Source organism: Rana temporaria, chromosome 9 (assembly GCF_905171775.1).
Source record: "Rana temporaria chromosome 9, aRanTem1.1, whole genome shotgun sequence".
Lineage (NCBI taxonomy): Eukaryota > Metazoa > Chordata > Amphibia > Anura > Ranidae > Rana > Rana temporaria.
This window is the reverse complement of record NC_053497.1, coordinates 183,722,388-183,734,753: the sequence shown is the minus strand read 5'-3', so window position 1 is coordinate 183,734,753 and position 12,366 is coordinate 183,722,388. Positions and strand designations below refer to the sequence as shown.

Genomic DNA, 12,366 nt, shown 5'->3' with positions numbered 1-12,366 from the left:
CTGGGGTACTGATGGTCCAGGGATGTTCGTTCTGTTCCCTATTTACTATCGCCGCACTTTATATACATAAAAATAGTTACATAGTTGGTCAGGTTTAAAAAAGATACAAGTTCACCCAGTTCAACCAAATAAATAAATAAATACAATCCCACTCAGATTTCTCTGTGGAGAGAAGAGAACCTTCCAGAAGAACAACCACCGCTCATCACCTGCCCAATACCATCCCTACTGTGAAGCATGGTGGTGGCACCATTGTGCTCTACAATATAAAGAAATGTACAGAGCATCCAGAAAAGTACTCACAGCGCTTCACTTTTTCCACATTTTGTTATGTTACAGCCTTATTCCGAAATGGATTATTTTCCTCAAAATTCTACAAACAATCCCCCATAATGACAACGTGAGTGAAGATTGTGTGATATCTTTGCAAATTTATAATAAAAAATGAAAAAGATCCCGTGTACACAGGCTCCTCCCCCATGTACATGAGTGTCACGGGCTCCTCCCCCATGTACATGAGTGTCACGGGCTCCTCCCCCATGTACATGAGTGTCACGGGCTCACCCCCCATGTACATGAGTGTCACGGGCTCACCCCCCATGTACATGAGTGTCACGGGCTCCTCCCCCATGTACATGAGTGTCACGGGCTCCTCCCCCATGTACATGAGTGTCACGGGCTCCTCCCCCATGTACATGAGTGTCACGGGCTCCTCCCCCATGTACATGAGTGTCACAGGCTCCTCCCCCATGCACATGAGTGTCACAGGCTCCTCCCCCATGCACATGAGTGTCACAGGCTCCTCCCCCATGCACATGACCGTCACAGGCTCCTCCCCCATGTACATGAGTGTCACAGGCTCCTCCCCCCATGTACATGAGTGTCACAGGTCTCTCACGTTGTCATTATGGGGGATGTTTGTAGAATTTTTAGGAAAATAATGAATTTTATCTATTTAGGAATAAGGCTGCAACATAACAAAATGTGGAGAAAGTGAAGCGCTGTGAGTACTTTCTGGATGTACTGCAGATAGCTCTGACATATACCGCAGTACTGTAAAGAGATCACTGAGCCAATCGCATCAGTCTCTGTACCAGAAGACCCTGATAAGATGTGGCCCTTGTGCTGAAAAGTGTGAAGCCTGTAGTTTGGAGTAGAGGAAGTTGGTTTGACCAGTTGGTGGTGTTCTGGGGGTCAGTAGGCCAGTTGGTGTTCTGGGGGATCAGTTGACCAATTAGTGGTGTTTTGTGGGGGATTAGGCCAGTTGGTGGTGTTCTGGCGGATCAGTAGACCAGTTGGTGGTGTTCTGGGGGGTCAGTAGGCCACTTGGTGATGTTCTCGGGGGTCAGGAGACCACTTGGTGGCATTCTGGGGGGTCAGCAGGCCAGTTGGTGGTGTTCTGGGGATCAGTAGGCCAGTTGGTGTTCTCAGGGATCAGTAGGCCAGTTGGTGGTGTTCTGGGGGATCAGTAGACCAGTTGGTGGTGTTGTGTGGATCAGTAGACCAGTTGGTTGTGTTCTGGGGGATCAGTAGACCAGTTGGTGGTGTTTTGGGGGATTAGTAGGCTAGTTGTGTTCTGGGGGATCAGTAGGACAGTTGGTGATGTTCTGGGGAGTCAGTAGGCCAGTTGGTGGTGTTCTGGGGGATTAGTAGGCTAGTTGTGTTCTGGGGGATCAGTAGACCAGTTGGTTGTGTTCTGGGGGATCAGTAGACCAGTTGGTGGTGTTCTGGGGGATTAGTAGGCTAGTTGTGTTCTGGGGGATCAGTAGACCAGTTGGTTGTGTTCTGGGGGATCAGTAGACCAGTTGGTGGTGTTCTGGGGGATTAGTAGGCTAGTTGTGTTCTGGGGGATTAGTAGGCTAGTTGTGTTCTGGGGGATCAGTAGACCAGTTGGTGGTGTTCTGGAGGGTCAGTTGACCAGTTGGTGGTGTTCTGGGGGACCAGTTGGTGGTGGGTTAGTTGACCAGTTGGTGGTGTTCTGGGGGGTCAGTTGACCAGTTGGTGGTGTTCTGAGGGGTCAGTTGACCAGTTTCTTGTGTTCTAGGGGATTAGGCCAGTTGGTGGTGTTCTGGGGGATTAGGCCAGTTGGTGTTTTGGGGGATTAGTAGGCTAGTTGTGTTCTGGGGGGTCAGTAGGCCAATTGGTGATGTTCTGGGGGGTCAGTTGACCAGTTGGTGATGTTCTGGGGGGTCAGTTGATCAGTTGGTGGTGTTCTGGGGGGTTAGTTGACCAGTTGGTGGTGTTCTGGGGGGTTAGTTGACCAGTTGGTGGTGTTCTGGGGGGTCAGTTGACCAGTTGGTGGTGTTCTGAGGGGTCAGTTGACCAGTTTCTTGTGTTCTAGGGGATTAGGCCAGTTGGTGGTGTTCTGGGGGATTAGGCCAGTTGGTGTTTTGGGGGATTAGTAGGCTAGTTGTGTTCTGGGGGGTCAGTAGGCCAATTGGTGATGTTCTGGGGGGTCAGTTGACCAGTTGGTGATGTTCTGGGGGGTCAGTTGATCAGTTGGTGGTGTTCTGGGGGGTCAGTTGACCAGTTGGTGGTGTTCTGGGGGATTAGGCCAGTTGGTGGTGTTCTGGGGGATTAGTTGACCAGTTGGTGGTGTTCTGGGGGGTCAGTAGACCACTTGGTGGTGTTCTGGGGGATTAGTAGACCAGTTGGTGGTGTTCTGGGGGATTAGGCCAGTTGGTGGTGTTCTGGGGGATTAGGCCAGTTGGTGGTGTTCTGGGGGGTCAGTAGGCCAGTTGGTGGTGTTCTGGGGGGTCAGTAGACCAGTTGGTGGTGTTCTGGGGGATCAGTAGGCCAGTTGGTGGTAGTCTGGGGGATCAGTTGACCAGTTGGTGGTGTTCTGGGGGGTCAGTTAACCAGTTGGTGGTGTTCTGGGGGATTAGGCCAGTTGGTGGTGTTCTGGGGGGTCAGTAGACCAGTTGGTGGTGTTCTGGGGGGTCAGTTGACCAGTTGGTGGTGTTCTGGGGGATCAGTAGGCCAGTTGGTGGTGGTCTGGGGGATCAGTTGACCAGTTGGTGGTGTTCTGGGGGGTCAGTTAACCAGTTGGTGGTGTTCTGGGGGGTCAGTTAACCAGTTGGTGGTGTTCTGGGGGATTAGGCCAGTTGGTGGTGTTCTGGGGGATTAGGCCAGTTGGTGGTGTTCAGTAGGCCGCTTTGTCTTTCTACTCTCAGAAGACTTCCGTCATTTCCAGGACACGCGGCGCGGTTGCTGAAAACTTTTCTAATGGCCACGCGGACTGAGTTGGCCATTTTGTCCTCTTTTGTCGGTCGGAGGATCATTTTCACCGTCCTAATTCCTGTATTATTGGAAAGTGTGGGCGCCGCGCCGCCGTCATGTGACCGCGCTCTCTCAAAAGCGCCTCTCTCTCCATTAAGCCCCATTACAGAATCTCGCGTCGCTCCTGAACTTTTCTCAGGCGGTGATTTTGTAACAAATTGTTACTTTTAGCGGCGGAGAGTCATCAGATCCGAAAAAAAAGAGACAAGAGAGTGATTGAAAATCCCAGCGCGGCATCACCCCCCCCCCCCCCAGAGATTAACGCCAATTCCTCTTCACTTTGATGGAAATCGCGGAGTAACGTCTGAATATCTTAACTGGGAAATGTATAAAAAATCTCAGAAGACGCCCAGCTGTGAGTGACAGTCCTTCTGAAAGATGAAAAAGATAAAATGCTAATCAGGGGAATATCACAGGAGGCCCCGCCGGCGCTCCAGATAAACGAGCAACCGCGGGAGAAAACGGGGCCACCAACCGCTAATACCGCACCAGGAAACCCTGCAACCGCGCTAAAGTCAGGAAATGTGTTCATCTACCCTACAGTGCCTTGAAAAAGTATTCATACCCCATGGAATTCTCCACACAAGTGTGGGGTTGTTTTTCAGGGGTTGGGTTGGCCCCTTAGTTCCAGTGAAGGGAACTCTTAAGGTGTCGCCATACCAATACATTTTGGGCAATTTCATTCCGCCAACTTTATGGGAAGAGTTTGGGGATGTCCCCTTCCTGTTCCAACATGACTGCCCACCAGAGCACAAAGCAAGATCCATGAAGACACGGATGAGGGAGTTCGGGGTGGAGGAACTTGACTAAGGTCCATGAAGACATAGATGAGTGAGTTTGGGGTGGAGGAACTTGACTAAGGTCCATGAAGACATGGAGGAGGGAGTTTGGGGTGGAGGAACATGACTAAGGTCCATGAAGACATGGAGGAGGGAGTTTGGGTGGAGGAACTTGACTAAGGTCCATGAAGACATGGAGGAGAGAGTTTGGGGTGGAGGAACATGACTAAGGTCCATGAAGACACGGATGAGTGAGTTTGGGGTGGAGGAACTTGACTAAGGTCCATGAAGACATGGAGGAGGGAGTTTGGGGTGGAGGAACATGACTAAGGTCCATGAAGACATGGATGAGGGAGTTTGGGGTGGAGGAACATGACTAAGGTCCATGAAGACATGGATGAGGGAGTTTGGGGTGGAGAAACATGACTAAGGTCCATGAAGACATGGATGAGGGAGTTTGGGGTGGAGGAACATGACTAAGGTCCATGAAGACATGGAGGAGAGAGTTTGGGGTGGAGGAACTTGACTAAGGTCCATGAAGACATGGAGGAGGGAGTTTGGGGTGGAGGAACTTGACTAAGGTCCATGAAGACATGGATGAGAGAGTTTGGGGAGGAGGAACATGACTAAGGTCCATGAAAACATGGAGGAGGAGTTTGGGGTGGAGGAACATGACTAAGGTCCATGAAGACATGGAGGAGCGAGTTTGGGGTTAGAGGAACTTGACTAACTTGACTAAGGTCCATGAAGACATGGATGAGGGAGTTTGGGGTGGAGGAACTTGACTGGCCTGCACAGAGTTCTGACCTCAACCTGTTAGAACACATTTAGGATGAATTAGAGCTGAGACATTCCCATAGACACACTCCTAAACCTTGAGGACGGCCTTCCCAGAAGAGATGAAGGTGTTATAGCTGCAAAGGGCGGAGCCAACTCAATATTGAATTAATTTCCTATTATGAGGTCTACAGCAAAGTTGATGATTTGTGGCTTTCTTTTCTTCTGCGCTCCCCCTCCCCCTCCCTCCGCATTGCACTAATGTTATGCTTGGATGTATTTCTGGTTCCCCTCGGCTCGGATACCGCCGGCCTTTCTCAGGGAACAATCCCATCTCGTTGCGTGCGGCCGGGAATACGCCGAGCTTCGGCATCTCTCTGGACTTTTTATTCTGCAAAGCTCTTTAGAAGGAGGTCAGCGAGGACTGAGGGGACTGGAGGCGGCGGAGATCGTATGGAGGACAATGAGAGGGCGAGGAACCGCAAACTCACAATGGGGAAGTCGGGAGACGTCGGGTTTATCTGAGAATCGCCCGCAGCAAAAGACAGAAGATGTTCCCTCCATTCAGGTGGCACCCAATTAATAATTTAGTATTCATTGGGTGCCACCCCCCCGTCCACCCTGTGCGCCCATTACCAACACCACCAAAATCTCCCCTTCCCAATCACCCTTCCTAGCACAAATCATATCCCCCTTAAATGTCCCCTCTGCGCACAAATTCTCTCACCCCCCCCCCCAAATCCTCCCAGGGCAAATAACTCCCCCCACAATCCCCCCTCCTAGCACAAATCCTTTCCCCCTCATATTTCCCCTCTGAGCGCACATCCCCCTTCCTTCCTTCCTTTACCAAATACCCCCCCCCCCATTACTAGCGAAAATCCTCTCCCCCACAAATTTCCCCTCCAAGCACAAATCCTTACTCTCTTCCCCAATCCTCGCTCCCAGCACTACCCCCCCCCCAAAATAAATCCTCGCATAACACCCCTCCTCCTACCATAAATGCCCCCTCCCAGCACTAATCCCCCCCCCCCCAAAAAAAAAATCCTCGCATAACACCCCTCCTACCATAAATGCCCCCTCCCAGCACAAATCCCCCCCACCCAAAGAAAAATAGCATAACACCCCCCCTCTTGGCATAAAAAGAGCAGCACAACCCCCCCTTAAAAAAACTAGCATAACACCCCCCCTCTTAGCATAAAATCCCCCCCTCCCAGCACAACCCACCCCCCAAAAAACTAGTATAACACCCCCTCTTAGCATAAACATCCCCGTCCTACCATAATCCAAAATCCACCCCCCTCTCAGCACAAATTCCCCCCCCCCCAAAAAAAAAAAACCTAGCATAATGCCCCCTCCCAACAAAAAAAAAACTAGCATAACACCCCCCCCCCCCCTTAGCATAAATTTTCCCCTCCCAGCACAAAATCTACCCCTCCCAGCACAAATTCCCCCCCCCCAAAAAAAAATCCAGCATCACGCCCCCCCTCCTAGCATAAATGCCCCTCTCCCATTACAAGTGCCACTTCCTAGCCCAAATCCTCGGCATGTAGTTGCAGAAGAGTTGCCGCGTGGCCCCCATTCGCTTGCATAGGTGACATTTGGCGGTGGTGCTCCCCACCCAGCGTGCCATATATTGTGTCACAGCAGTGTGAAGTAACATAGTCATTGGCCATGCTAACTCGAAGCTGGGCAGTTTTTTTTTGGGGGGGGGTTGCCGGGTAAATAAAACGCGTCGGTCTCCGACAGACGGAAATAACAATCCTCTCTCATCATTTCCCTCAGACAATGAAAACAGAAAAGCCATTTTTCCCGTGGTAGTTTTTCTCGGTAAAAGTCACAGGTGAGAAGGTTAAACATTCACATTTCAAACCTCTTATGGGGGCCTTCTAGGGAAGGGGGCCCGAGGGGCCCCGGGGTCCATTCATCAACTTGTCTACAGAGGAGCGACTTGGGGAAGGTCACAGGAATTTACATGGAGATGGTAAAGTATCATTCGTGGGATTAATAGTGATGTTTGTTCAATATGAGAAATGGCGCCGCTCCTCTTTAGCGCGCCCCCTTATATTTGCCGAGATTGAGCAATCATTTAGCTCCGGAGAAGAGAACGTTCTGAGCTGACAGGAGAGGTCCGGGGAGGTGAGGCGTTATTATAGAACAAAATTCCCCCGGAACCTTCCAATCATCCTCCAGGTCATCACATCCGCGATCTTCCTCCATCTTCACAGGAGATATTTTTATATTTTCAGCTTCAAGACCAAAATTGGCACCAAAAGGAGGAGAAGAGAAAACACGAGAGATAAAAGCCTTCAGAGACGTTCCATAAAACGCCGGCTGGTTGTTCAACCGTCTGGAATTCGGGAGGGGACAGTGAAGCCTTCTTAGAAAAGCAAGAATTTTTAGATGTCTCCTTCCATCCCGTAATTTCCACCGATAATACGGCCAGACCGGCCGCCACGGGTCACATGACCCCCATCTCTATGTTGTGTTAGACCGCTATTAGAGTAAGAATAGGCAATAGGGCTACCACCCAAGTCCCATTGCCTATTTTTTATTTCCTTAAAGGAGGCGCAGGAGACATACTGATCAGGACCTGGAACACCTGCTGGTGGCACTGTGTGGGTACCTGGGTGGAAGGTTGTAGTGGGTGTCTCTCAGCAACCAGCAGACCCCAGTAATCGGTTCAACCTGATGCTGGCTGCTGGGAGGGTATTTAGATCCTCCCCATAAAGAGATAAAGGCCTCCATAGTGTAAAATCTAGTCCCCCTCTCCTGAAGAAGGACCTCCCTGATTCCCCTGGGATGCAAGACTCTCTTGACAAGGGTAAAGCACTTTGGTCCACCTAGCCAAAAGTTCTCTCCTTGTTGCCAGCCAACTAGGTCCTAGGTAAGGGGCTCTCCTGAACAGAGACCCCCCAGGTAGGGGAGGAAGGAACTTGAGGGTCACAGATCCTCCCCATAGACCTCAGGGCACGCCTGTAGACCTGCGCCCAATGCAGGTAAATGAAAAAGCCCACATGAACCTAAAAAGTGTACAGGGTGCATCACTGGTCACCTCTCCTGAAGAAGGACCTCCCTGATCCCCCTGGGATGCAAGACTCTCTTGACAAGGGAAAGGCACTCTGGTCCACCTAGCCAAAGGTTCTCTCCTTGTGGTCAGCTAAAGCCAACCACTGGGTTTCTAGGTAAGGGGCTGAACAGCCTGAACAGAGACCCCCAGCCGGGGGAGGAGGGAACCTATGGGTCACAGATCTTCCCCCTAGACCTCAGGGCATGCCTGTAGACCTGTACCCAATGCAGGTAAATGAAAAAGCCCACATGAACCGCTTGTGGCTATATACCCAACCAGGGCCTTTGGACATCTAGGAGAATCGCTGTCAAACCTCCACCGCCCAGAAGGGCCCGATCACATATGAACCCCAAAAAGAGATAATGCCTCCATAAAATCTGGTCCCCCTCTCCTGAAGAAGGATCTCCCTGGGATGCAATGGGATGCCAGACTCTCTTGACAAGGGCAAGGCACTCTGGTCCACCTAGCCAAAAGTTTCACGCAGCGGGGTCCCAACCTTATGTGGCTACTCCGGCACCCCCTGAGGACGCCACTTCCAGGGGGGGGCACTTGACCATGCAGGGACCTCTGTCCTTCCACCCCCTGGCTGGACCAGGTAGCTCAGATCAGCAGGCGCTGGGCCCCTCACCACCAAGAAATTACTCCTGGCCCCCGTCAACGTTACCCAGTGGGCGCTCCGGTTTCTGACATCTTGTGTCCGTATATCTGACAGTTGATACTTTGTTTCAGAATGACAGAACCCAGAGTACAGAAAGCTGAACCATATATATGAGGAAGCCGAGCCCGCCTCCCCCCCCCCCCCCCCCCTCCAACCGTCTGAACTTTATGGATTTTGTCCTGATGTCATCCAAGGACGAACACGTGTCTCCATTGATAATTACATCGGAAGGGTAATAATAGCCATCTGAAAAGTCAGCCTAATTAATTATGCTAATGAAGTGTCGAGATTTTATTTTACTTATCTCTCCTCTCCAAGAGGAACGTTGTATGGAGAGCGCCGCGAATGTGAATTTCTGTATAAAAGTAAAAAAAAATGGATCAGAGGATATTTTTTATAATAAAAGGATATACTTGTAATTAAATTCTACTCTTGTGTTGATAAGATATTCCTTTCATAAAATTAAAGACTCTTCTAATAAAATGATACTCCTTTAATGAAAGAATGCTAATACAATACAATGATACTCTTATAATAAAAGGATACATGACAATACTCTTATAATGAAACAATACTCTTATATTGAAATGATCTAAAAGTAGGAGAGGGCCTAAATACCCTCCCAGCAGCCAGCATCAGGTGGAAATGATTTCTGTTTAGGTCTGTTTAGGAGAGCCCCTTACCTAGGACCTGGTGGTCGGCTTTGGCTGGCCACAAGGAGAGAACCTTTGGCTAGGTGGACCAGAGTGCCTTGCCCTTGTCAAGAGAGTCGTGCATCCCAGGGGGATCAGGGAGGTCCTTCTTCTTCAGGAGTGGGGACCAGATTTTACACTATGGCGGCCTTATCTATATATGTGGAGGACCTAAATACCATCCCAGCAGCCAGCATCAGGTGGAACTGATTACTGGGGTCTGCTGGTTGCTGGGAGACACCCACTACAACCTTCCGCCCAGGTACCCATAGCGCCACCAGCAGGTGTTCTAGGTCCTGATCAGTATGTCTCCTGTGCCTCCCTGATTTCAGCGGTGCCACCTGGTTTTGGTTGAGGGCTTGGAAGGCAGAGTGTGAAGTGCCCCCCCAAGAAGTGGATGCCATAGTAACACCAGGGCTGTCTTAATGAGCGGGCACACCTGGGCACTGCCCAGGGGCCCCAGCTGCATGGGGGGGGCCCCTGCACTTTCCCCAAAGCAGCTGGACCTTGAACCCACTCTGCCCTGAAATTAGGGGCCCCATGATGGTACTGAGAGTGATAGATACACAGGGGAGGCAGTCTACCTCCTACCTACTTGATGTCTGTTTACCTGCACTGTCATCATTGTAGGGGCCCCAGAGCATTACTTTGCCCAGGGGCCCATGATGCTATTAAGATGGCCCTGAGTAACAACCTGGGTTTGATGACCCCACTGTGTGAAATGGCACTTTGGCTATGACATCAGATGCTTTTCCAATCTGCATCTGACCTCATGGGCCAGGCCTTTTGGCCAAGACCGGGCAATTTTTGTTGGCCATTGTACAATTTTCTCTCCACGTGTGTCACTTCCACTTCGTCATGTGGGCTTTTTCACTTAAGTGCATTATAGGGTGCGGGTCTTTGGGCAGACCCTGGAGTATGGGGGGGGGAGAGTGTGACCCTTTAAATTTCTTCCTCTCCTACCTGGGGGTCTCCCTTCAGAGGAGCACCCTACCGAGTACTCAGTGGTTGGCTTGGGCTGCCCACAAGAAGAGGACTTTTGGCTAGGTGGACCGGAGTGCCTTGCGAGTCTTGCATCCCAGGGGGGTCCTTCCTCTTCGGGAGAGGACCAGTCATGCACCCTGTGCACTTTTTTTTGGATCATGTGGGCTTTTTCATTTACTGGCATTGGGTGCAGGTCTACAGGCGTGCCCTGAAGTCTAGGGGGAAGATCTGTGACCCTCAAGTTCCTTCCTCCCCTACCCGGGGGGTTTCTTAGTGAGGAGAGCCTCTTACCTAGGACCTGGTGGTCGGCTTTGGCTGACCTCGAGGAGAGAGAAGCTTTGGCTGGGTGGACCAGAGTGCCTGGCCCCTTATCTGGAGTCTTCCATCACAGGGGTTCAGGGGGGTCCTTCCTTCAGAGGAGCATCCTACCGAGTACTCAGTGGTTGGCTTTGGCTGCCCACAAGAAGAGGACTTTTGGCTAGGTGGACCAGAGTCCTTGCGAGTCTTGCATCCCAGGGGGGTCCTTCCTCTTCGGGAGGGGACCAGTCATGCACCCTGTGCACTTTTTTGGTTCACGTGGGTTACCTTTTAGGGCGATGGGACCTCTCAGGTGGTAGCGCTATAGCTTATTCCTAAAGCAGCCTAACATAACGTAGGGCTGTGGTGCATGTGACCCGTGGTGTGCAGCTCCTCCAGAGTTACCATGGGGCCTCTTGACTGCTTCTCTGATGAATGTTCTCCCTGCCCGGCCCGGTCAGTTTAGGAGGACGGCCATGTCTTGGTAGGTTTGCGGTTCTGCCATACTCTTTCCATTTCCCGATGATGGATTGAACAGAAGCTCCGTGAGATCTTCTTATAACCTAACCCTGCTTTATACTTCTCCACAACTTTATCCCTGACCTGTCTGGTGTGTTCCTCGGCCTTCATGATGCTGTTTGTTCACTAAGGTTCTCTAACAAACCTCTGAGGGCTTCACAGAACAGCTGCATTTATACTGAGATTACATGACACACAGGGGGGACTCTATTTACTAATCAGGTGACTTCTGAAGGTGATTGGTTCCTCTAGATTTTAGTTATCAGAGTAAAGGGGGCACCATACAAATGCCCCTCCCCCCCACACTTGTCACAGATTTATTTGTATCATTTTCCTTCCCTCACGGCTCCGTGGGTCGTTGAAGCTCTTCCTGCATTACCTGAAGTACACCTGGGTGGCCGTATTACCTGTTTTCCTTTTCCCCATAATGTGACACTTTGTGTCTCTCACATAAAATCCCAATAAAATACATTTATGTTTTTTTGGTTGGAAGATGAGGGGAATGTCAAGGGGTATGAATACTTTTTCATGGCACTGTACAATAATAATACTCTTATAATGAAATGATACTCTAGTCTTGTGATGAAATATTCTTATATTTTTAGTGATCTGTGATCTCTTTGTCTCCCTCTCTGCAGGATTGCACTGTCTATGAAACGGAAAATAAGATTCTCCATGTGGTGAGTGTTCTTTTTTTACTCGATGACGTCAGGGGAATCTATGAGGTCATTTTGTACTTCCTCTCGCTTCCTGTTGTGGCTATGGGACAGGAAGTGAAGGAAAATCTCAAATGTTGTGTTGTCTTTAGAACAGGAATAGAGGGGGAACCTTCCAATGGAGAGACTAGATCTGTTGACAACCAGTGATTCCCTCACTTTGGAGGGATTTCCTCTCACTTCCTGTTGTGGCTATGGGACAGGAAGTGAAGGATGATCCCAAATTCTGGGTAGTCACCAGGACAGGAATAGAGGAGAATCTTCCAATGAGGACACTAGATCTGTTGACAACCAGTGATTCCCTCACTTTGGAGGGATTTCCTCTCACTTCCTGTTGTGGCTATGGGACAGGAAGTGAAGGATGATCCCAAATTCTGGGTTGTCACCAGGACAGGAATAGAGGAGAATCTTCTAATGAGGACACTAGTTTTGGTGACAACCAGGGATTCCCTCACTTTGGAGGGATTTCCTCTCACTTCCTGTTGTGGCTATGGGACAGGAAGTGAAGGATAATCCCAAATTCTGGGTTGTCACCAGGACAGGAATAGAGGAGAATCTTCCAATGAGGACACTAGTTCTGGTGACAACCAGTGATTCC

At 50.3% G+C, this 12,366-nt stretch overlaps 1 protein-coding gene across 1 annotated transcript in view; it reads left to right on the top strand.

The window, feature by feature from the left end:
• LOC120914376 (connector enhancer of kinase suppressor of ras 2-like) overlaps positions 1-12,366 on the top strand; it is a 304,346-nt gene that overhangs the window by 176,763 nt on the left and 115,217 nt on the right. The window contains exon 5 of the mRNA XM_040325061.1: positions 11,691-11,732. Within this exon, the coding sequence (XP_040180995.1) occupies positions 11,691-11,732 (42 nt within the window). The remainder of the gene's footprint in view (positions 1-11,690; positions 11,733-12,366) is intronic.